This window comes from Uloborus diversus, chromosome 9 (genome assembly GCF_026930045.1).
Source record: "Uloborus diversus isolate 005 chromosome 9, Udiv.v.3.1, whole genome shotgun sequence".
NCBI lineage: Eukaryota > Metazoa > Arthropoda > Arachnida > Araneae > Uloboridae > Uloborus > Uloborus diversus.
Genome location: NC_072739.1, coordinates 34,253,817 through 34,278,157, shown reverse-complemented (window position 1 = coordinate 34,278,157; position 24,341 = coordinate 34,253,817). Strand labels below are relative to the sequence as shown.

The 24,341-nt window shown below is 35.2% G+C and overlaps 1 protein-coding gene across 1 annotated transcript in view; it reads left to right on the top strand.

The window, feature by feature from the left end:
* The window catches only part of LOC129230150 (nidogen-2-like), a gene marked incomplete at its 5' end in the record, with an annotated part of 71,986 nt that overhangs the window by 6,049 nt on the left and 41,596 nt on the right, over positions 1–24,341 (top strand). The window contains 7 exons of the mRNA XM_054864552.1: positions 3,216–3,352; positions 7,065–7,206; positions 14,617–14,825; positions 15,982–16,241; positions 17,243–17,476; positions 21,700–21,900; positions 23,237–23,446. Of these exons, the coding sequence (XP_054720527.1) occupies positions 3,216–3,352; positions 7,065–7,206; positions 14,617–14,825; positions 15,982–16,241; positions 17,243–17,476; positions 21,700–21,900; positions 23,237–23,446 (1,393 nt within the window). The remainder of the gene's footprint in view (positions 1–3,215; positions 3,353–7,064; positions 7,207–14,616; positions 14,826–15,981; positions 16,242–17,242; positions 17,477–21,699; positions 21,901–23,236; positions 23,447–24,341) is intronic.

The following is a 24,341-nucleotide window of genomic DNA, read 5'->3' as shown; positions in this document are numbered from 1 at the left end:
CGTATTAAAAGTCAGAATGATGTGCTTCGTATTCTGCATTTCGCCGTTGCGTTTGATAGTTATCCTCTTCACTCCACTTACGTGTTGATCTTGCATTTCCTCTAGAATTTCCTTCTCTGATGTAAATAGAAGGTCCGGCTCCGAAATGATTCCCCGAGAAAAGTTTAATGTTGAGTGTGCTGAAACTGTACAAAGGTATGGGCCTAGTTGTTTGATTGCAAGAATAGGATGAACTTGTTTAGGATGCTTTATTTCGACTAATAATTCGCCTGTACGTAATTTTTTAACCGATTGGAACTCACCGATGAGATTTATTAAAGCTTTATTAATTAAGAATGGGGAGACAGCAGTAAATGTTAGGTTTTCATTTCTTTTGATTATAAAAAATTTCGCAGAGCTGAACGAGTCTTTCTGACGCTCCCCACAATTGGGAGAAGTGTTCTTTGAGTTTTCATCCATAAACGAACCAGAGAACTAGGGGGAAAAGATTGGGTCTAGCCCCTGTGTAGCCCCCCACACAGAGGTAAGGCTGCGTACGACAGGGTTCGCCTGCTATCCCTGAAGTCTCCCGTTTGAGGCACCGACTACCCCCGGTACCACGCAGCCATCGGCACGGTTGACACGCCTTGGCTTAGGGGTTTTCGTCCGCATTTGGTAAGTGTGATGAGGGAAGGAAGGGAGAAAAATCCCCTCCCGCCGATATTCTGTTTGAGCAACTGGGGGTTCACGACTCCTCCCAAGAGCTCGCCCCGAACTCACCACACCGCAAGCCCCCCCACCACGACAAGGTAAACGGACACGGGGGGGCAAACAAAATTTGGTCCATATGTTGGTATTAACAGGAACAGGTGCTGATTCAATTTTGGTGTCAATAACTCAAACGGGGGTTGAGCTATAGAACGTTTTTTGTCGTCAATTGTGACTGCTGTATCTCAAGAAATAATGAACGGAATGAAAGAAAACTTTATCGGCAAGTAGCCCTTAGTGGGTATAAGAACTGATTTTATTTTTGTGTCAACAGCTAAAAAGGGGGTAGCGCAATCACCCGTTCTTTTTTTCCATTTTGAGTGTCCTATCTCAAGAAGTAATGCTACGTTCTGGTTGAAATTTGGAATATATGTGAATCCATGTGTAAACAGGCTTTGGTTCAATTTTGACGCCGATCGCTCCAAGAGGTGTTGATTTTTTTTTTTTTTGCGAATAAAAATATTTTTATTAATGCAACAATAAGAAAGATAAATCGTAATAGATTGTCTTCTGCGTATTTCTCGTGATTTTTACTTTCTTCTATATCTAATATATAGAAGAAAGTATTGGATTCGTGCAAATTTTCGAATTTCGAATTTTGACGGATTCGAACGTTTTGAGGTGTGCTGAGTGCATTTCGACTATTTTTGGAAAATGTCTGTCTGTCTGTGTGTATGTGTGTGTGTGTATGTGTGTCACGTCTGTGTGTGACCAGTTTTTTTGTGGCCGCTCTACAGCCAAAACTACCGCATGAAATCGAACGAAATTTGGTACACATATGTGCCCCTTTGTGAACTTGTGCCCATTGGTTTTTGGCGCGAATTCCTCCAAGGGGGGTGGAGGAATGGGAAGTTTTTTGAGTTACACGTGCTTGCTATTTCTCAGGAAGTAACTGGCGGAATCAAACAAAATTTGGTCCATATGTTGCCATTAACAGGAACAGGGGCTGATTCAATTTTGGTGTCAATAACTCAAACGGGGGTTGAGCTATAGAACGTTTTTTTTTTCGTCAGTTGTGACTGCTGTATCTCAAGAAATAATGAACGGAATGAAAGAAAAATTTATCGGCAAGTAGCCCTTAGTGGGTATAAGAGCTGATTTTATTTTGGTGTCAACAGCTAAAAAGGGGGTAGCGCAATCGCCCATTCTTTTTTTCCATCGTGAGGGCCCTATCTCAAGAAGTAATGCTACGTTCTGGTTGAAATTTGGAATATATGTAAATCCATATTTAAAAAGGCTTCGGTTCAATTTTGACGCTAATCGCTCCAAGAGGTGTTGATTTTTTTTTTTTGAATAAAAATAGCTTTATTATTGCAACAATAAGAAAGATAAATCGTAATAGATTGTCGTCTGCGTATTTCTCGTGATTTTAATTGTATGGAAATGATAGGAAATATTATCTCAATGATTTAAAATTTTTAACTGTTGCCATCTTATGTTTGTTAACAAATAAAATATTTGTTATTAATTCAAGCAAGGCTTTTAAAATAACTTTCAATTTTCGCTCTTTGCTTTGCTTTCGCAATAATTCAGATATTGGGATGGTCGTCAAGTTTTTGCATGTGTAATTTTGTTTTTGTTGGGAATATTGCTTCTTCGTCAAGCATGGGGAGGGATCAAAAAAAAAAAAAAAAAATATATAGAAGAAAGTTTCGTGATAGCCACAACATACTAGTTAGCTGTTAACACCAAAATAAAATCAGCTCTTATACCCACTAAGGGCTACTTGCCGATAAATTTTTCTTTCATTCCGTTCATTATTTCTTGAGATACAGCAGTCACAATTGACGACAAAAAACGTTCTATAGCTCAACCCCCGTTTGAGTTATTGACACCAAAATTGAATCAGCACCTGTTCCTGTTAATGGCAACATATGAACCAAATTTTGTTTGATTCCGCCAGTTACTTCCTGAGGAATAGCAAGCACTCGTAACTCAAAAAACGTCCCATTGCTCCACCCCCCTTGGAGGAATTCGCGCCAAAAACGAATGGGCACAAGTTCACATAGCGGCACATATGTGTAGCAAATTTCGTTCGATTTCATGCGGTAGTTTTTGCTGTAGAGCGGCCACAAAAAACTGGTCACACACAGACGTGACACACATACACACACATACACACACACACATACACACACACACACACAGACAGACAGACATTTTCCAAAAATAGTCGAAATGGAGTCAGCACACCTCAAAACGTTCGAATCCGTCGAAATTCGAAAATTTGCACGAATCCAATACTTTCTTCTATATATTAGAGTAAAAAGCAGTTAAAGCAAGTATACTTGAACCAATAATTAAACCAACGTCGATCTGAAGAAAAATATCTGATGTTAGAAAACCGATGCTGCTATACGGGAGAGTTGACTTCTTTAGCTTTACATGAACTTAAGCTTGTTAAAATTTATATTTCATCTATTGAACCTTTTAGTTGTTGGTGTCGACTCATTTGTTTTCTTTTTCAGGTAAATGACAATGGGCTTTTGTCTTTTTTAACAGATGTTCCATCCTTTTTTAACGCACAATTTCCACTTACTTACCGAATAATAGCACCGTTATATTCAGATGTGGACACGAGAGGATCTGGCAGAGTTTATTACAGGTAAATTCTGAGATGAAATATTTTTTTATTTAAAAATAGTATTAAAATTCACCTCTTTTTCAAAGTTGTCCTTATATTTAGATTTATTCAAATGTCGGACTATATTTGCCAATCAGCAAAAAGATTGAATAAGTTTTATGTAAAAGGTATATTTAATTTTCCTGGTTCTATTTCATGCAAAATAATTAAAACCAATCTAAAAGCAGAGTTTTGATTTTGAAAAAAATATATGCCCCCAGAAAGGGAATACTAATATCCATAAAGTAATCACAGAAAATGTCTGAAGGCTACATTATGCAAGGTGTCTACAAAAGAGTTCTGCTTTTTTTAAAAAATAAGAATTGTTTAATTCAATCATAAAAGTGGGGTCTAGATATAGTAAAACTGCTTTGTGGTACACATGGCAGTTTTGCTATTCAGCGCACCTGATGGTGACACGCTAAAACCCTTCAAAATGGCTAAGCTGTAAGTGGGGCCCATTTAAAGCTTAGGTCCTTCAAAGCCGGGGGGGGGGGTAAAGCTCTCTTAGAGGGCAAATTTTCACGGAAAAGAAAGGTGACTGGTAAGGAATGTGTGCATATTATTTTTTAAAATGTTCTTTTCTATTTAGAGCATAAGTTTTCACTTATTATAGTCCAAGCAATAGCTACCTTGCATTATTTCTTTGGTCTAGAATTCGCTTCCTTGCTTCGTTTTGGCCATAGCTCTTTTTGCTCCAGCTTTTTTACTTTCTTCTATATCTAATATATAGAAGAAAGTATTGGATTCGTGCAAATTTTCGAATTTCGAATTTTGACGGATTCGAACGTTTTGAGGTGTGCTGAGTCCATTTCGACCATTTTTGGAAAATGTCTGTCTGTCTGTATGTGTGTGTGTATGTGTGTCACGTCTGTGTGTGACCAGTTTTTTGTGGCCGCTCTACAACAAAATCTACCGCATGAAATCGAACGAAATTTGGTACACATATGTGCCCCTATGTGAACTTGTGCCCATTAGTTTTTGGCGCGAATTCCTCCAAGGGGGGTGGAGCAATGGGACGTTTTTCGAGTTACGCGTGCTTGCTATTACTCAGGAAGTAACTGGCGGAATCAAACAAAATTTGGTCCATATGTTGGTATTAACAGGAACAGGTGCTGATTCAATTTTGGTGTCAATAACTCAAACGGGGGTTGAGCTATAGAACGTTTTTTGTCGTCAATTGTGACTGCTGTATCTCAAGAAATAATGAACGGAATGAAAGAAAAATTTATCGGCAAGTAGCCCTTAGTGGGTATAAGAACTGATTTTATTTTTGTGTCAACAGCTAAAAAGGGGGTAGCGCAATCACCCGTTCTTTTTTTCCATTTTGAGTGTCCTATCTCAAGAAGTAATGCTACGTTCTGGTTGAAATTTGGAATATATGTGAATCCATGTGTAAACAGGCTTTGGTTCAATTTTGACGCCGATCGCTCCAAGAGGTGTTGATTTTTTTATTTTATTTTATTTTTTTTTTTTTTTGCGAATAAAAATATTTTTATTAATGCAACAATAAGAAAGATAAATCGTAATAGATTGTCTTCTGCGTATTTCTCGTGATTTTAATTGTATGGAAATGATAGGAAATATTATCTCAATGATTTAAATTTTTAACTGTTGCCATCTTATGTTTGTTAACAAATAAAATATTTGTAATTAATTCAAGCAAGGCTTTTAAAATAACTTTCAATTTTCGCTCTTTGCTTTGCTTTTGCAATAATTCAGACATTGGGATAGTCGTCAAGTTTTTGCATGTGTAATTTTGTTTTTGTTGGGAATATTGCTTCCTCGTCAAGCATGGGGAGGGATCAGAAAAAAAAAAAGAAAAATATAGAAGAAAGTTTCGTGATGGCCACAACATACTAGTAATTGTATGGAAATGATAGGAAATATTATCTCAATGATTTAAAATTTTTAACTGTTGCCATCTTATGTTTGTTAACAAATAAAATATTTGTAATTAATTCAAGCAAGGCTTTTAAAATAACTTTCAATTTTCGCTCTTTGCTTTGCTTTTGCAATAATTCAGACATTGGGATAGTCGTCAAGTTTTTGCATGTGTAATTTTGTTTTTGTTGTGAATATTGCTTCCTCGTCAAGCATGGGGAGGGATCAGAAAAAAAAAAAAAAGAAAAATATAGAAGAAAGTTTCGTGATGGCCACAACATACTAGTTTTGGTATGCATCAGAATTACTTTCTTGCAGTGATGGATACAAGGAGAGGGTCATGGGTCATGACCCCCCTAAAACCTTCGTCAATAGTATTCGTTCAAATTGCGTTCAGACACTTTATGAATAAAATGTCAAGGATCTCACTAGTCTTTTCGATTCATAAAATTATTTTTGAAAGTAAATATTTCAAGTTCTACTTCTTTTCACTGCTTATGAAATTATGCCGTATTAGTTGCATAGCTCGTGGCAGATTCTGTGCTTTTTATTGAAATCCGAGCAATTTGAAAGAATGTTCGTATCCAAAACCGTAGGTTCGTTCATAGAGGAGGAGGTCATTCTTCAGCATGACCCCTCCCCCCCTCTAAAATGGTAGTCTGTATCCGCCCCTGCTTTCTTGCATTTGGTACGCTGTAGCTTTGTCGTTTCTGAGTTCAGATACAACGAGATCGAGACCCAATACAAGAAACACCACGAAAATAGGTTACTGGGATTTACTCTTTAAATATTTTCAGTGATGTGTGATGCATTTATAAGATTCTTTTCTACCGAACAGTTAAGTTCTTAAACAGCTTCCTTCTCTCTCGACACGTGAGCACATCGTGTTGTATTGTGAACAGTTTACACATTGCTTAAAAAATTAATAGTACCTACTATTTCTTTATCAGATTTTGATGGTTTTTGTTTTCTTACTAGCGGTACCCGCACGGCTTTGCCCGTAGTAGAAAATTGAGAGTCATTTGGTTCGCCTGTATATTTACAAATAAAATGGATGATGACTTTCTCGCCAATTTTCCATGTTCATCGCCCATGTAATGGTAATTTGCTCGCACACGTTATGATAATTTACTCAATCACGTTATAATAATTTACTCGTCCATGTTATAATAATAAGCTCGATAAGTTTTTTTAAAACTGGAATAGAAAAAGAAAAAAATCGAATTTTCGAAAAATCGCTTCGAGGTGCTCACCCTTATCCCACGAACGAATTTTGTGCCAAATTTCATGAAAATCGGCCGAACGGTCTAGGCACTATGTGCGTAACAGACATCCAAACAGAGAGGCAGAGATCCAGACTTTCAGCTTTATTATTAGTATAAAGAAGACGCATATGATAGTTCTAAAGTACTTTCTGAAGTAGTTTATTAGGAGCTGAATAACGTTATGATGGAAAAAGAGAAAAACTTGAAAATTTATGACTTGTTTCGTTTTGCATAAATAGGACCCCATGTATCCAAGATGCCGAATGACTTCGTATTTTAAGATTACAGCTCATATCAAGAATTCTCCCAACTTTGTCAATGGCAAACGTTCTAAAGAATTGATTTGTCCTTGTAAAGTGAAGTAAAATCATTCTTACTTTTAAAGAAATACACATATATACCAAATATTTTCAATCAAAGTCGCTACAACTTAGTCCTGTTTCTGGAATTGCATCACTATGTTCATGATTATTTCAGATCATTTTTGCAACACAGTCAGGTTAATTTAGACATAAGTATAATGCTTGATGATAAAAATATTTCAGAGAAACTCAGGCATCAGAACTTCTTGAACGAGCCACAAGAGATATTCGAAGTCATTTTTCGAATGCAGGATCATTTCAGCCTCGAAGTCTTTTCATCGTTACATGGGAAGAAGTGGGACATTACAACAGAGGAACTGATAAAGTAAGTGCTACTACATCTTTGGTAGGTATGCCAAAGCCATGTAGACCAATAAGACTAACCGCCGATAAATTTTTATCTATGAGCAAAAATTCGATAGATTGTGACTTTATTCTCATCATGAAGCTTAACTGATGATAAAGCACTGTCAACAACCTAATTCTTATAAACAGGCAAAAGTGTTGCAACCGTTTTTACAAAAGAGTCTCGTCAAAATTGCATAATCTTATTTTACCTTAGGGGAGGGTGGCCCAAAGCGGGTGGGGTCGCCCCAGGCGGGTAGGCACTCGTACGCCGCCGCATCAGAGCCGTAACCAGAAAATTTTCGGGATGGGTTTAAAAACTTTCATGCGGAGCTTTGCACTATTTGTGGTAATGTTCAAGTCTCGCGTTATCTATTATGAAAGCGTTTTATGCGATTACTATACATATGAAAGACATTTGAGTTCTGGAACAATATTTTTTGGAAATTTTTAAACATGAACGAACATTTAAATGCCAAACCGATTTTTTTTTTTGGGGGGGGGGGGAGGGGTTGAACCCCAAGACCCCTTTTCCTTGTATACGGTCCCGCGCCGCATGGTGTGGAAGCTGCGATGTCTATGCATGTCGTGTTTACCAGAGCACCCCCAAGTTTCAATCAGTCACAGCGAAGCAGCAGTGAAGCGGTATGGTGTAACCACATTTAAAATATAAAAAAAAAACGATGCATATTTAAAAAAACTGGAGGTATGTAACTTGTAATTAGTCGATGACCAGTTTATTTTTTTAAATATCAATAATATTACGTTAATCTGACACCATCCGCCTACAAACTACAATGGTCATTTCGTTTGTTTCTTTTTTAAATTTAAGGTAATAATTATTGAAATAAAAAACGTGCCTTCAGATAAAACGGGTCGGGAAGAGCGGGTATAGGATTTAATCATATATTTATTTATAATTTCTTGACACATGTTCTGACTTAGATTTTCTATTTCAATAGGATAAGTATAACTCTAAAAAGTTTTTTTAGGATGGCAATTAATTAGTTTATTAATTTAATCAGTTATTTCTTTATGTTTTATAAACAAATGTGCTGACTTTAAATGGGATAAATGTAACTTTTTTATATATTTTTTCATAATGGCAAGTAGTTAGTCAATTAATTTAATCATTCATAACTTCATATTTGATTTACAAATGTACCAAATCACAATTAGTTAAGCTTACCCGCTTTGAGCCCCTGGTAGGGCAAAGCGGGCTTTTCAAGTGTTTGTAATGTTTGATAATAAATAAATATTGGGTTTTAAATAATAGAAAAATCATTTTATTTTGACGTTCAAGTACACTGATAGGAAATAAAACCGAAATTGTTACGATAAAATCCAATAATTACACATTTTGAGCATTCTTTGTTAACCTACCCGCTTTGGGCCACCCTACCCTAAATTTCTTTTTTTTTCCATGTTTCACTGCAGTTAACTAGCATTAAAAAAAGTTAATTATTCCAGAAATCCGTATTAATGAATTCGAAAAGAAAAATGTCACTGTGTATTACCATTTTTTCCTGTAACTTGTTAACAGTAGAAAAGTAGATTGTAGCCCAACAAGACCTTGATTGGTCTTATTCGAGCTCACGTGTCTTTTTTAAGACATCGGAGGGTCGGGAGAAGCTGCATATTCTACACACATGTGCACGAACTGCGTGCAGGAGGACCAAAAGACAGAAAGTAATGGTTAATCAGTGTCCACAATATGGAGATTGATTTTTCTCTTTTGGATTCAATGAAGCAAATATGGAATTTTAGATAATGTTTTCGAGTTTATCAAATGTGGTTCAATGTGTTTTAAAAGTAACGATAAAGAGTTTTTCCGGGTTTTTTTTTAGTTTGAAAGTCCTTTTTGGTCGAGTTAACTATCAATTGCTTATTAAATCCTCAAGTTCTCTAAAACTAAATTACTGCTCCATCAAACCTATTTTACTTAGAAGCTTCATACGTACGTTCGTTTTTGCTGAAAACAGAACAACAACTCTATAACCAAATATCCTCGATGTAAAAACTTTGGTATTTAACTGATAAGAAAAATTACAATGAATAATCAGTATTTTCTCTGCATTGATGTAGCTACACTTGTATCACATGTTTTACCTATTTGAATTTCTTTCGATTTACGTAACCCAAATTGAACGGTTTATTTTGAAATTTTTTCCAATGAAAAGAAAAATGGAACATTTTGAGATTAAAATAATAATTTTAAAACAATCCATTCTAGTCAATTTTGTGAAATTACAAGGCGTGTTTTTTAACTTACTGGCGGTTTTGCACGTCTTATCATGCCGTAGCAAGATCACGTCGCTAGCGTTTTACACGTATTTTTCTGACACTAAATTTTCGTTGTCAAACGGTCCAAGGCGTAGAATCCTGCGTTTCCTTTCCCCTCTCCTGAGAGCGGCACCCCGGAGCGCAGGGGCCCACCTTCTGTATTCACACATGCAAACAATACCCTTTCATCAGGTTGGGGTTTCAAGGTTCAGTGCATCCTTCTTATCAACGCAAAGATTTCTAAGCAAACCTCCTTGCTATTTATTGTAAGCATCTGCTAAAAGCAAAACTTGATTCCAAGAATGAAATATCCACTTCTCTTTCTTCTAAGCTTAAAATTTACATTTAATTAATGATTGTGCTGTAAATGGATGCAACATTATTTAATCGACGACAATGACATTCAATTACATTTCAAATAAATTAATAAATAAAAGCCGTGAGATTTCAAATTGAACGAAAACAAACTAAGTATCCTTTTGGAAATAAATTTATAGCTACGGCTTTATTCGCTACTAGCATATAATTTAGGAACTTTAACTATTATAAAATCACAATGCTGTAAAAAAAACCAAAGAGTACACGTAAAAGATCAATTTTCAACTTTTATGTGCACTTACGTCGCGTTTTACGCACATTTAGGCAGATGTTGTACTCAAAACACATTATAAAAAATATAAAAAAAAGGGATATTTTTTCAAATTTATTTACTCTAACTGATTGGCCTTGGGTTTTGGTCGCAAATTTCAATCATTAATATCAGAAACATTTTAAATTCACCGATTCTGTCTAATACTTCAGCTTATAATTATTTTAATCACAAAGAAAAACAAACATTTATCTCTTAGCATACAATTTCAATTCTGTATAAGTAAAAAAAAAAAACTAAATAAACAATATATAGTAAGAGCAAAAATTTTGCACAACACCAGGCAGCTATTGTGTTAACATTTATACAAAAAAAAAAAAAAAAAACTTCAGTTGTTAGCAAAGAACAATAATAATATTTTTTTTTATTGTTATTAAAAATGGAAAAGTATATGAAAATGAATAGTTTTCAAAAACAAAAAAAAAATCAAAAATTGAATCGTTTGTAGCTTTTTCTTTTCAATAAAAAATAAAGAGCCTCGGAATTGTTTTCATTGAGAGGGGGAAGAAATTCAGAAGAATGGGACCTGACTCTTAGTAAAGGAAATTTCTATGGAGTTGCTTAAGATCTACAGTATTTTGTAGGAAGATGGAAATGGGGAAATGGTTAAGTGAGAATTTATAACTATTCTTTTATGTAAAAAAAGGAATAATAATAAATAGAGAAAAATAAATAAAGGTTTAAACCGTTTTATAATTAAAATAAAACTTCAGCAGAGCTTAACTATTTGTACTTTATTAAGCAACAAATCCAGAATTTTCATTGATCTCAATTTGCCCAAAGCCTGATATTTATCTCAAATCACTATTTAATCTGTGCGATTGCTTGATACAAGTCATATGATCTTTCAATTCCATGGAACAACTTAAGCAAACATAATTATAAAACCTTGATTTTTATAGAAAAATCATCATAATTCATGCTTCATACTAATTAATAAACCTTTTACGGGGATGAAAATTCGTAAAATTATTTTAACAACTTTTTTGCTGCGACTTTTTTTTTACCACTATAATTTAAAAGTATTTCGTTGTTTACTATTTTTTGCTTTAATTGTGTTTTCATAACTTTGATTTGATACCTAGTTCGGTCACTTAGGTCTTAACTACTAGCACGGGCACTCCGAAATAAAATGAGAGGGGGGGGGGGGGGGAGAGGTGGATTCTCAAATTTTCGAATGAAGTTCTACTTTTTCCAAATGATAAACATGAGCATGCACATTATATCATACTTACATAACATCTAATGAGAAGCAACATTATGTATCATTAAAAACAATTTTTAAAATTTGAAAGAAGAATCTCAATGTTGCAATAGTGTTTCCACATTTTTCAAATGAGAATTTTTTGGGGAGGTTACACTGTCCTTCTGAGCCTCTCATCGAGGCGCCCCATACTAGATCCCATGTGATTGTCAGTGTTTCTTTAATAATAGCTTTGTTAAATACGCCATAATTCAGTGAATGTTGGATTTAGTATTTGTTTTCCGATTTTCAAACGGGATCCTAGACAGTCCCGATTTTCATTCAAAAATCCAGTGTCCCGGCCAGTTTACTTCACGTCTCGGTAAAATATAAGTTTCATTACAGATGACCAAAAAAATATAAAAATAATTAACCGTGAAGGATTATTTAAAATAATAAATTTTTCATTTCTGTACCTCGTAGCCAGACTGACGTAAGTCCAAAAATTTGAATTTTCTGTTTATTACTGCTAGGGTTCGCCGATATATATCCGATATTTGTTCTGAAAATATCATGATATTTTGATATTTTCGATATTTATTTTTCCAACTACGGTATTTTCAGTATAAAAATTATATTAATCATAGTAATATAGCTCATTTATTATTAAAAATACCCAAAAAGTTATGCACTATAGTTTTATGATGTATTATTACACATTAATATAACAAAATAATGTATTTTTTTTATTCATAAAATTATTAGTAATGTAACAATTTTAATGCATATTAAAAGTACCTAATTAAATGTTAACCATGGTTGGAACAAAAGAAAATGTCTTATGACTGTGCCCCTGATTGTTGCATATTGTTTTTTTCTGAATCATATAACTGTGTAAAAGTAGCTAACAGAAGACAAATGAGTAGAACAGCTAACGCTATATTAACTCTATTAAAATTGACTAAAATGTAAAATGGAATATTAGATATGAATAATTAAAGAAACCTTAATTTTAAGTCTGCACATTATAATAATAAATAAAGAGTGATTTGAGGATGCATTTACTATTTTGAAGACATTAGTTTGCGTTGATTGAAAGTATCGGATATTTTACATATTTTCGAAAATTGCACTCACATGACATATTTTTTTCTCTCCTGTAAAGTAGCGTATGTGAATTACGTTAGTTTAGCTCTGAGGTACAGATTTGTAATTTATGAGCTATAAAATTACTATCGGATTTGCTTGTAAGGAATTTTACAAAAAGATTTAAAACAAAAAAGACTTTCTAAAAAAGTCCTAGCTAATGCAATAAACAAGTAAATATTGTTCAAAATGCAATTCCTCATTTCTTGCTGAAGTAACTTCAAAAGATTAACGTTTACAAAATAAATTGTTTAAATGTATCTGCTTGCGTCATGTATCATTTATTATTCCTGGTTTAGGCTGATAATTAGTAATAATTTATCCATAGCATTGAGAATAAACTACCTTCTAAAACACTCTGAAAACCAGCCGGGGTGTGTACCTTTTGAAATACCCACGGTGGGGGGGGGGGGGGTCCTGGTTGAACATTTCGGAAATAAGGAAGGCAAGTCTAGGTATACCGCTATTACGATCACTTAGTCTCAAATATGGCGAGATTCGAAACATAAAAATGCACAAATAAAGAAAAAAATATACATATACAAACATAGTATGTAAAAAGTATGCATAGATGTATAAATTTGCAGTGCTTTTTTCCCCCAGCGTTAAAAGAAAAACAACGAATTGCTGTTGCGCGGAAGGGGGGAGGGAATTCCTTTATTGCTTTTTATTATTACGTATCATTTCAGGTTATGCAAAACATTACAATCATAACTAAATGCATTTAGCTATTTCATATTGAAATAACTTGTTCCAAATATTGTTCTATAAATGTTGAATATGAGTAGTTAAATTCAATAATAAAATATGTGAATAGTAATTTAGAGCAGTAGTAGGAGATAGCAATTCCAGAGATTTAAAATCTAGATTATTACTTCATAAATATTACAGAAAGTTGTGATTAGTAAAACACGACTGGCTGAAAGGAATTCAACTCGTTTGCTACACGTGTTGAGGGGAGAAATGGGCGGGACGGACCTTGGCAGCATGTCTGGAGGAGTTCCACTCTTCCCTGCGACACGCGTTGAAAAGAAATTGGTTGAGCTTTGACAGCACGTCCTGGTCAAAAGGGATTAAGTGCTTTTTATCTCCTTCCGAAAGGGGGAGGGAATTTCAAGATAAAAAGTATTGACCATTTCGAGCAGATAGCCATGTTCCCAAGGTGACCTTTTCCAGGTGAAATTCCGCTCGTATGTCAAACCGCCAGAGAGTTAAGTAACGTCCGTTTTTTATGACACCAGTAGTTTGCGCGCATACCGCAACGAACACGTGCGTCGTGTACCGGCATGCCTCGGGAACAACTGTGCTCATTTTCAGCTCTGTAGCTAACCTGTACGGTTATGTTCTATGCTTTCATAATGTTTAAGACTATCAACTTGCCCGTCGCATGTAAGGTTTGCTCAGTGATAAGCTTTTTGTCAGCAAGGAACCTGTCTGCTGCAGAAATTCATCGACAGATTTGCGAAGAATTTCGCTTCCACTGAAGCCATCAAATCGTATGTAGTCAAGGAAGGGCGACCAGAGCGCTCCTCATCATGGACGTTGTCACGGCCATCTTTGAATTCTTTTACCAATTTACGCACTTTGCTTTCCCTCATAACAGTATCACCTTACACTTCGCAAATCAGTCGATGAGATGAATTTCTGCAGCAGACTTGTTCCTTGCTGACAAAAAGCGTATCGCTGATCGAACCTCGCATGCGACGGGCGAGTTGATAGTCTTAAACATTATGAAAGCATAGAATAGAACTGTACAAGTTAGTTACAGAGCTGAAAATGAGCACTGTTGTTCCGGAGGCATGCTGGCACACGACGCACGTGTTCGTTGCGGTATGCGCGCGAACTACTGGTGTCTAAAACAAAACGGACCTTACTTAAAAAACACGCCTCGTACTTGTTTTTCTAACTTCAACATAAAGATGATTTTCAGATGGGCGTTTAAGATGAGGTAGTACGCACTAATAACTATTTTGATAGTTCATGTTCAATCAACAATTTTTGCTCGACAGTAAATAAGTTGTCCAAAAAAATGGATCATCGGAAAACCCGGGTGTATCATTTTATTTATAGGAAAGATGTTAGTTTGAAAAAAAAATTGCAAAATCTTTTTCTTTGAACTGTTTTTGCAGCAAAACACCTTTCAAGTAATCTTGGCATCAGATGGAGATGATACTTATGCATATTTCTTATATCCGTCCGGAGGTGTGCAGTGGATTCAAGGGCAAGGCAAAAATCCCGACCTGCCAGATGCCCGAGCACAAGCTGGATTCATGTCTGGAGATGGACGATTGTACACTCTCAGAGGTTCTGGAACCGAACAAGAAAGAAACTTTGACAGGTAAAAATTGTACATTTGCAGGGGGGAGTCGGGAGGAATCGGACAGCGCTGCAGTTATGCACGTAGGATGTAACACCAAGAGTCTAAAGCTGCTACATCTAATGCATAAGCTAGAAATAGTTTGATATTTTTTTTTCCAAAATGCAGCTCTGTTCCACTGTTAAATTAAGCAGAATAGATCACTATTTTGAAAAAAAAGAGAAATAAAAATATCTGTACAAATAAAAATTGTAACTGTTATCGCAAGTTGGTGCTTTCATGCGTTAGTGGGGTATGGGACACAAAAATCGTCAAATTTTGAAATTTTTTTTATATAAAGCAATTTTCCGTTTTTTTCTGCTCAATATGACGTTTGAATCTTGTTTCTATCTTAGTTAGAACGAAAGAGATACACTCCTGTTTGTGAAAATTACAACACCATGAAGGAACTAAATCGACTAAATATGCTAGTGATACCGGCAACGTGTTTCAATCATGCTTTTAAACTAGTTTTGAAGGAAGTAATACCAAGTCTCATCTGTTTGATATTAAAATACAAACAAATCTATTACAGAGTCAATACTGTTACAGTATACTCATTTTCCTAAGAGTAAAATCTATGAATTCTTTATGTTTGCTTTCCAATCTAAAATTACAGAAAATTATTCTATTCAGGTGGCGTATATCACGAAAATGGGATGACATAAAGACTGACTACCATGCTACCGTTGCAGCACCAGCACACCTGACTATCTATCTCCACACCACTTGTCTTTATGACAAAATTTTAATTGTCAGTTATGAATTTTTATCATTATGTAATATAGGAAAACACGGGAAAAATAAACCACTTAAAACCTATGATCAAACAAAAACTGTGGGTGAAGGGAAAATTCTGATTGAATATTTGAAATCAACGTCAAAAATTACATTAGAAAAACCATAAATGTGTCGGTAACAAAATCTTTGTTTACCAGTCTATTAGTTTATCATAACGTGATATAGGGAAAATAAATAACTTAAAACCAATTAATTACACGAAAATTGTGGGTAATGGGAAAATTCTAAGTGGGTATTTGAAATAAACGTCAAAAATTACCCTAGAAACACTATAAATGATTCATGTAACAAACCTTTGTTTACCAGTGTTATATATTCGTTTTGTTGATTCAATTAGAATGTCAAATGCTCGGAAGCCAGGCCTTTGGCTTTTCCACATTGGTCGCCCGCTTGGTTCAGAGGGCAATGTTATGCCTGCAGATCTCGAATCCTCGCCAAATAACGAAGATAGGCCGGATGGACAGTCTGCTACATGTGCGGATACACTTCTTCCTTGTTCTCCTCATTCAACTTGCATCGATCACCCTGAAAAAGATGGTTTTTGCTGCGTGTGTAAAGACAATTATTTCGGGAACGGAAGAAACTGTGCCGAGAAAAGTAAGAATCTTTATGAAGCGTATTTCTCTGAAATTAATAAGTTTTTTGTCTTTTGCATACAAAGTGAAACTTCTTGTTTTAAAAAACAGGTTAACAATCACTTTTGCCATTCTATGAACATCCTATCATCCCATTTTTGCGGAACACCCGTGACAGCATTCTTAATGCTTTTATTGCTGTAATGCCAGTTTTCTTCTACTCGCATCTTAAGCCCAAAATCGAAGCAAACTGTAAATTTGTTGTTTTTCCAACCACTTGAACTGTTTCGCGACGAAATGTCTTACCGAGTTCATGAAATAAATAGAGGCCACTGACCGACACGTTAACCACGCGTGCCAAATGCATGTATTTCACTTAATTTTTTGCAGGAAATAGTATGAAAATGTTGAGTTGCGAAGTGAGGACCAGAAGCTACGGATGCCTCAATTTAATTTTTCGAACGTTCAGGTCTTTCACACATTTCTTGTTTGATATATGGTTCTTGGATCGGCTTCACAAAAGTGCCATGAATCTTTCTAAATGCATTGACTATTGTGAAAAAAGAAAAAAAGAACCCTTACATCTAACACAATAATCCAGATATATATAATAACCAGAATCCCTGATCGAGTAACGCTCTTGCGTCAGCAACAATGAAACTCGTGCCATAGCATGCGTGACGGCATCATTTCACTGTTAAAGCACCAAAAATTAAGTAATTTTATTCTTATAATGGTTTTTGGAAAGGTTTAACATACAACGAAATGCTTTATTTTGACAAGGCCGAGTTCGAACTGTTAACTTGACTGTTTTACTGGTAAAGCAGTAAGTTCAGTAGAATGAAGAAGTGGCCAACAACTAACGCTATATCTACTGTAGTTTAGGGTTAATCCACTGGAGTTAGGGTTAAAATTTCAACTACCAAAATAATCAACTTACAGGCAACTGCTTCGTTCAAATGTAGAAGCAATTTTCATCCGTCATACCGTCAATTTTCTAGTATTCGATAAATATCATTACAGATTCTCCTCAGAGAATGAATGGCAAAGTGAGCGGCATGATTAACGATGTGCAACTTCAAGATGCGGACCTGCACGCGTACATCGTGACAGAAGATGGTCGGACGTACACAGCAATAAGTCGTGTTCCCTCGGCAGTTGGATCAGACCTGCAAATACTCACCCCTCTAGGAGCGGTCGTTGGGTGGCTTTTTGCTGTTTCACGAAGTGGAGCACCTAACGGATTCACTATAACAGGTACTGTAACGAGTTCATTAACAACATTCGATAACAGGCCATTTTGCTGAGAAGTATTTTTATTCAAATGGTATAATCAATATTGCAAGATATGAAATACACCGCCAGCTCAGTCATTTCCAACCGAGGACTGCAGTTTCGTGCTTATTAGCACTCATCAGCCCAGCATAGGAAAGTGACTGAGCTGGAGATGGAAAACCTCTTAAGGAATCCAAGAGTGCCAAACAAACTGGTAGCTAATATAATTAGCACGACCAGACGAGTGACCGAAGCAATGGTTCGGTTCAACTCAAAGATTGAAGGCAAGGCATGGTATATTCAATAAATTACAGCCCATTAGCCAAGGCTAAAGCAGAAATACATGAAATACACCGCCAGTTCAGTCAATGTAAGATGTAAGGCACAAATGAAAGATGTATGGGACAAATACATCTTTCAATTTTCGTATCAATATAATAAGCATGTAGTAACGACAACAACAAATCGTGCTTTATAAATTTCTTTCTTTTTCCATGTATTCCCACGTTATCTAAAAAAAATTAAATCATATTTTGATTTCATAAGTGTTCTGGCACGCAAAATTTAACTTAATAGGAGGTTACAGAATAGAAACTATTGAATTAAAATATTAGCTCAAGATTTTTTTTTTTTTTGCCCAATCTAAGCACATGAAAATTTTCAAGTTTAAAACTTCGGATAATTTATATGCATTTCTTTCCCCTTTAACCTTAAAATGCTTTAGTACGCAACTCGCTTCACCATTAGTCTGTCGAAGTGGCTGATCTCTATACAGGGTGTTTCGTTTTAAGCTGCAAGACCTTTATTTTCGCAACCGTTAGTCCTAGATGTATACTTCCAATTCGCAACTCCAATAAACTATAGGGGGCGTTGCAGTCACTGTCTAATGGCGAATGAAAAAGGTAAAACAAACAAATGACGTAATTTATAACTTGCTTTGAAGCTTAATGAATGTCAGTAATTTTTCATCGTGTTTGTGGGAAGCTTTCTTTTCTATTCCTCTAAAATTACACAACAAACTGTCTGAAGCCAGTAATTCATCCCAAAGAATTAAGATATTGAAAGTTTGAAGTAAAAATTAAAATAAGCCAAAAAATACAAAATTTAACTTTTTGTACGGGCCCCAGGCCCCTAAATAATCTTTAAAGAAATAATCTCCATTGAAAACTATTACTGACGCAAAAAACTTGACATTTGAACAACCAAAATTCAAGGAGATATTTGATTTTAAATTTTTAAGGGACCATACAAAAGATGAGATTGGAACTTATCGCCCTTTCAGAGGAATGTCAGGTTTTCGAAGTAAATAAAATAAGTATTTCTATTTTTCATTGCTATTACAAAATAAATGCAAATGTTATGTCATGATACGCAAAAGCACACTACAAAACCTCGAACGATTTAAAAAATCACACTAGTGATATGCACACATATAATTTTAAACCCTCGCTAACCGCTATATTTTACCCCAAAAGGTGTTATTGATGGCGAGTGTTAAGTGGTGTAAGTCACAAAACGCTGCGTTTCATAACTCGGTGAATATTGGTCGTACTGATGTCAAACTTTTACTGTTGGAGTGATTTTTCAATGGAGAAAATTTCTCTAAATATAAGCAAGGGGACCTGGGGCCCGTATAAAAAGTCAAATTTTGTTTTTTTTTTTTTTTTTGACTATTTTTATTTTTACTTCAAACTTTCAATATCTTAACTCGGCATCTGATTTTTAACATTTTTGCAATTGGAAGTATACATCTATGACTAACGGTTGCGCAAATAAAGGTCGTGCAGGTGAAAACGGAACACCCTGTATATAAAAATCTCGTGTCACGATGTATGTTCGGGGTAAACTACGAAACTACTGAAAAGATTTAAATCAAAAGTCACAACTATCTGTAATTTGGCCCAACTTCAGAGATACGATAATTTTTATTATTTGTTATTGCAAACTAAATGTTAACTATACAACAAAAGTGTATATGGATTGTTTAGTTCAATGAATTCCTAATAGATGGCGGTGTAAGTTAATTAATCAATACTACTCTAACATCGTTTGTAAAAAAAAAACAATCCGAAAAGTTACTGGTTATTTCCATAGAACGTTTCGGGATATTGCAGGTTTTTATCAAGTATCTTTGTAAAAAAGTTTCCTGAATTACAACAAGTTGTACAAATGCAGACTTCTCATTGTTGTAAAAAAATATTTTTTGCCAGCAGTATAAAGATTAACTGAGCGTATTTAATAAGTGTATCGGCTTCAACTCGCATACGGCCCGTCCAGATAGACTAAGCCCCCAATAAGAGCGAAAAAATCTCTAGATTTTGTAGGGTTGAGAGAATTGCAAGTGAAATGCATGGTTCTTGCTTGCTATTCTGTCTTAGCGGTGTCAGTATTTGCTGTAATGGTTTTGGAGCTTTCTTGGCAAAGTCGGAATTATGAAATACTTAACCAAAAATGGTTTTATGCGGTAGATAGTGTGTTATGGTCAAGACTATCTTATAGACAAAATTTTAAGTTAGTTGGTGACAAATCAAGAGTTATGATACGTCCAATATTCCGGACATACATCCTTGAAAAAAATATTTCAGATAAAAAACGATGAAATTTCAAACAAACTTCACAGTAAAATGTTCTCCAATATATATATATATATATATATACATAAAAGCATAATATAAGTATTTGAAATGATCAATTAAAGACAAAAAATATTTTTAAAAATCTAAAATAAAACCTCGCCTTTGCGACGAGAATCCATGGTTGGAAAAATTTGCCCCTCCCAATCTTTAATTGTCAGTGTTGTCAATTCCAAAACAAAAAATTGTTGAACAGAAAATAAATATATGCATAATGTAATGAGACAGCTACAAAAAAAATCAAGTAAACATTATTGATTATTAAATGACTAGCAGCTTTTTTTTAAACTTATATCTGGTATACCGTACACCAGGTAGGAATAGATTAATCCTTGCAAGGTTGTCCTCGCAATAGAAAATGCATTGGTAATTACATCCTCAGGCATCGCTGCTACTTTGTTAGATGGTGGACAAAGCTTTAAAAATACCATTAGACATTCAGAACAAACAAACGCAATTAATAACTTTAAAAGATAAACCGCGGAATGGGGCTTCAGTATTGCAAAAGAGTACAATTACAATTTGAGATGAGTGTACTGTGGCGACACCCCGGGAAGAGGCCCCATTTAATCCAGCTAATTAGTGAATTTGGCGAACAATTTTTGGCGAAAATTAAATGTAAAACTTTTCATTAAAGTCTGCAGAAACTTTTACAACACTCAAATGTGTGTTTTTCATAATTTTTTAAACTATAAATCTCCAAACCCGCTTTGTTAACTTTGCCGTTTGACCTTTTCTTTCCTTGTTTTCGGTCCTATTCTTTTCTTTAAAGCGTTTTATCAAGCCCTTTACTATAGAATGGAATAAATTTACTAGTTTAGAGACATTTTAAAACAATTTACGGCTGCTGTGAGGAAAAACGTCAATTTTCGAATCCTGTTTGTTGTTTTTTACGAATGCCATCCATTTTAAAGTAATAAGCAAAATATTAGGGAATAAATAAACAAAAAATTGAAGCCAAATAACTTTCAAGTTTCAACGCAATGCAAAAATAATAATAAAAAAACGATACATGATAATTTTAATCATGAATTTATTCGAAAATATTCGAGTGTACGATGACTTGCGTGGCGTATTATTTCTCAGTCTTTTCGTTTTTTTCCTCATTTCAAAAGTAAGATTCGTCAATATTTTGAAAAAAACTACTGGGTTTTATTCAGAATGACATAGGAATGATGTGAAAAAATATTGAACTTCATATTCGAATTCAGTTTTGCGTTATTTTGGTTTTCCAAAAAATTTCAAACTGTACGAACACTTTTGGGAGCCACACTGTATATTTTCTTGTGTTCCTTGAAACAATTACAATGTCTCATTAATTTGCTAGTAAATCTTAAACTGATTAATTCCTCATATTCTTTCAATTAAAGCAAAAAAGGATGTTTTAAAGATTTTAAAGACCTTACTGTTTAGATTCTGGAAATTCTTTTGGTGGTGGAGTAACTTATACTCGTTCTTTCCATCTTCCTCTAAAACCTTTTTTTTTTTTTAAACTATACACATTTTTATTTTATGCTTTTTTTTGTGAAATCACAACATCGTTATTCGTTTAATGTCAAACTTTTTTTTTAGGTGGCGCTTTTAACCGTACTGTTGAAGTGGACTTCCCTCAATCTGGACATCACGTGTTCATCGAGGAGTCCTTCCTCGGCCCCGATGTCTTCAATTACATGAGAGTTCAAGTGAAAATCAGAGGAACGCTGCCATCGATACCAGATGGCTCCAAGATTGAAATTACAGATTATGAGGAGGAATATACCCGAATTTCTGAAGGTGAGGAATTTTTGATACAGTTGTTTTTTAAATCTTAAGCCAGATTATTATGCCAAATTATGCTCAGATGTAGTTACAAGAAACACACAGCAAGTCATCAGAATACGTCGATAGCAGTGGAAAAAAAAAACCTTTAAAATAATCCCTTACTTGAGAAATAATGTAGGGGAAGATGGCCTAAAGCGGACAGGCCTTCGAATCCCCCTCCCCCTAGGGTGTGTTAGTGGCGATGAATACGTATGTCGTGTTTACCCGAACACCCCCGAGTTATTATCAGTACCAGAAAAGCAGCAGTGAAGCCGCATGACGCAACCAGGCTTGAAATTTTAAAAAAATGAAGCTTTGTAACTTGCGATTAGTCGAAGACCAACCTATTTTTTTGATTGTCAATAATATTACTTTATTCTGACACCATCCAACTACAAACTACGATGGTCATTTCGTTTGTTCCTTTTCAAAATTTAAGGTTATAATTATTGAAATAAAAAAACGTGCCTTTGGGCAAAGCGGGTATAGGATTTAATCATACATATTAATTCTGAAATAAAAAAAAATAGTACAAAAAATCGTCACCAGGGGAAATTTTAGCCTTGAAAAGGTGTATTATTGTGAATATTGATTAAATGCTAGCTGCCAAAATATGCATCAATTTTATTCCCAAAATATGATTTTTACTAACAAATAAGTTTCAATATGACCAACATCGAGGTACTTTCCATGTACTGCATACAATGCACAATATTTTCCACGCATCCGGGGGGAGGGAGATTAATTTCCCCTACCTGCAATGTTATTCGAGTTTTCAAAGTTGAGACATCTGGAACATGTCGTAGAAACACACCATTAAGAAATCCCCAATGCGGAACGTCACTAGGTGAAAGATAGGCGACCACGGTGGATATACAGTAGGAAATGCATGACTAATAAATCTGCTATCAAAGAAATGTTGTCGCCATACACTCAGTACCTAAAGGTCAAAGTGGGGTGGTGCACCATCTTATAAGAATATTATTCAAGAAGAATAAGGTTTTATTAAACCTTATTTGAAAGTAACAAACATTTGTCGTTTAAAGCTTGATGTGTGCTGAATTTTTTAGCATTTAATTCTTCAGTATTCGCAAGTGATACACTTTTGCAGCGCCAAAATCTCCCTGGTGGCGAATTTTGGTACTTTTTTTTAATTGCAGAAATAGAAATCCCATGGTCTGCTATGTACGCCCATGAAATTTGGCAATGTTTTGTCCAATACTTAACTTGCTAGAGGGCTCTGAACACCTCACGTTATTTTTATAACCACCCTGTATATAATCAAAAAATATTGTCTTTTAATATTTAGGTCTTATTCGATCACATGCTTCTCGATCTTATCGATTGGAGGGAAACAATTTGGAAGTGCCTTTTACCCTAGACCAGACCATCACTTACAGCGAATGCGAAGTGCCCATGCTGACCACTCGATTGAAGGTGGCAAGGAACTTCATCGTTTATGATGGACAAGAGCAGATTGTTCGTTATGCTATGACGAATAAAATCTCGCCTCTGAGTGGTTAGTAGTTTCACCATTATCTGCGCTGCTTGACAATTGCTAAGGAACAATTACGTTTTTTGGAATAGTTAAGAATAGATAAAGATTAAAGAAACAGAACGAAATATCTAGTTAGTAGAGAGGATGTGCCTCTATTATAAGTACAAAATAGTACAGATATTACTGCATCAATAAAGTAACAACTTAAAAAAAAAAAAAAATTCCTACTTAGATGATTTTCATACATCTACAAAAAAATGATCTAGGTCACAATGATGGAGACATGAGTACCTTAATATGATGTATGATTACCAGGGACACCGATGCACAATTCACATCTGTTTTCCATACTCCCCACTAATTATTGAGGAGTGCTTGGGGGATGTTTTCACACTCCTCTTTCAATGCGGATTTGAGTTCTTGTACTGTTTTGGGAGGGACGGTTCTTCGCGCAACACGTCTGCCAAGAACCTCCTAGGCAAGTTCAATTAGATTTAAGTCGGGAATGTAAGCAGGCCACTGCATACGGAGAATGTTTTCACTTCTTCATGTGTCTGACACTTCAATGCTCCAGTGTGGCCGTGTACCGTCGTCCGTAAAAAGAAAGTCTGGGCCTACAGCCCCCCTAAAAAGAGGAACATGGTCCAGCATAACATATCTGCAATACATTTGCGACGTATCGCTTTCTTATTCAAAAATGTGAAGCGGTGTTCTGCCATTGTGCATGATGCCTGCCCACACCATGACGCTTGGGCCGTACCGATCACGTTCGCAAACAAATTTTTGAGCATAACGTGTTCCACGCTCTCTCCACAGTAGTTGGTGACCAGAATCACTCGTCACACTGAAACGAGATTCGTCAGAGAACATCACTCTAGACCAATTTTGATGATCCCACCAACATGTTCCTTACACC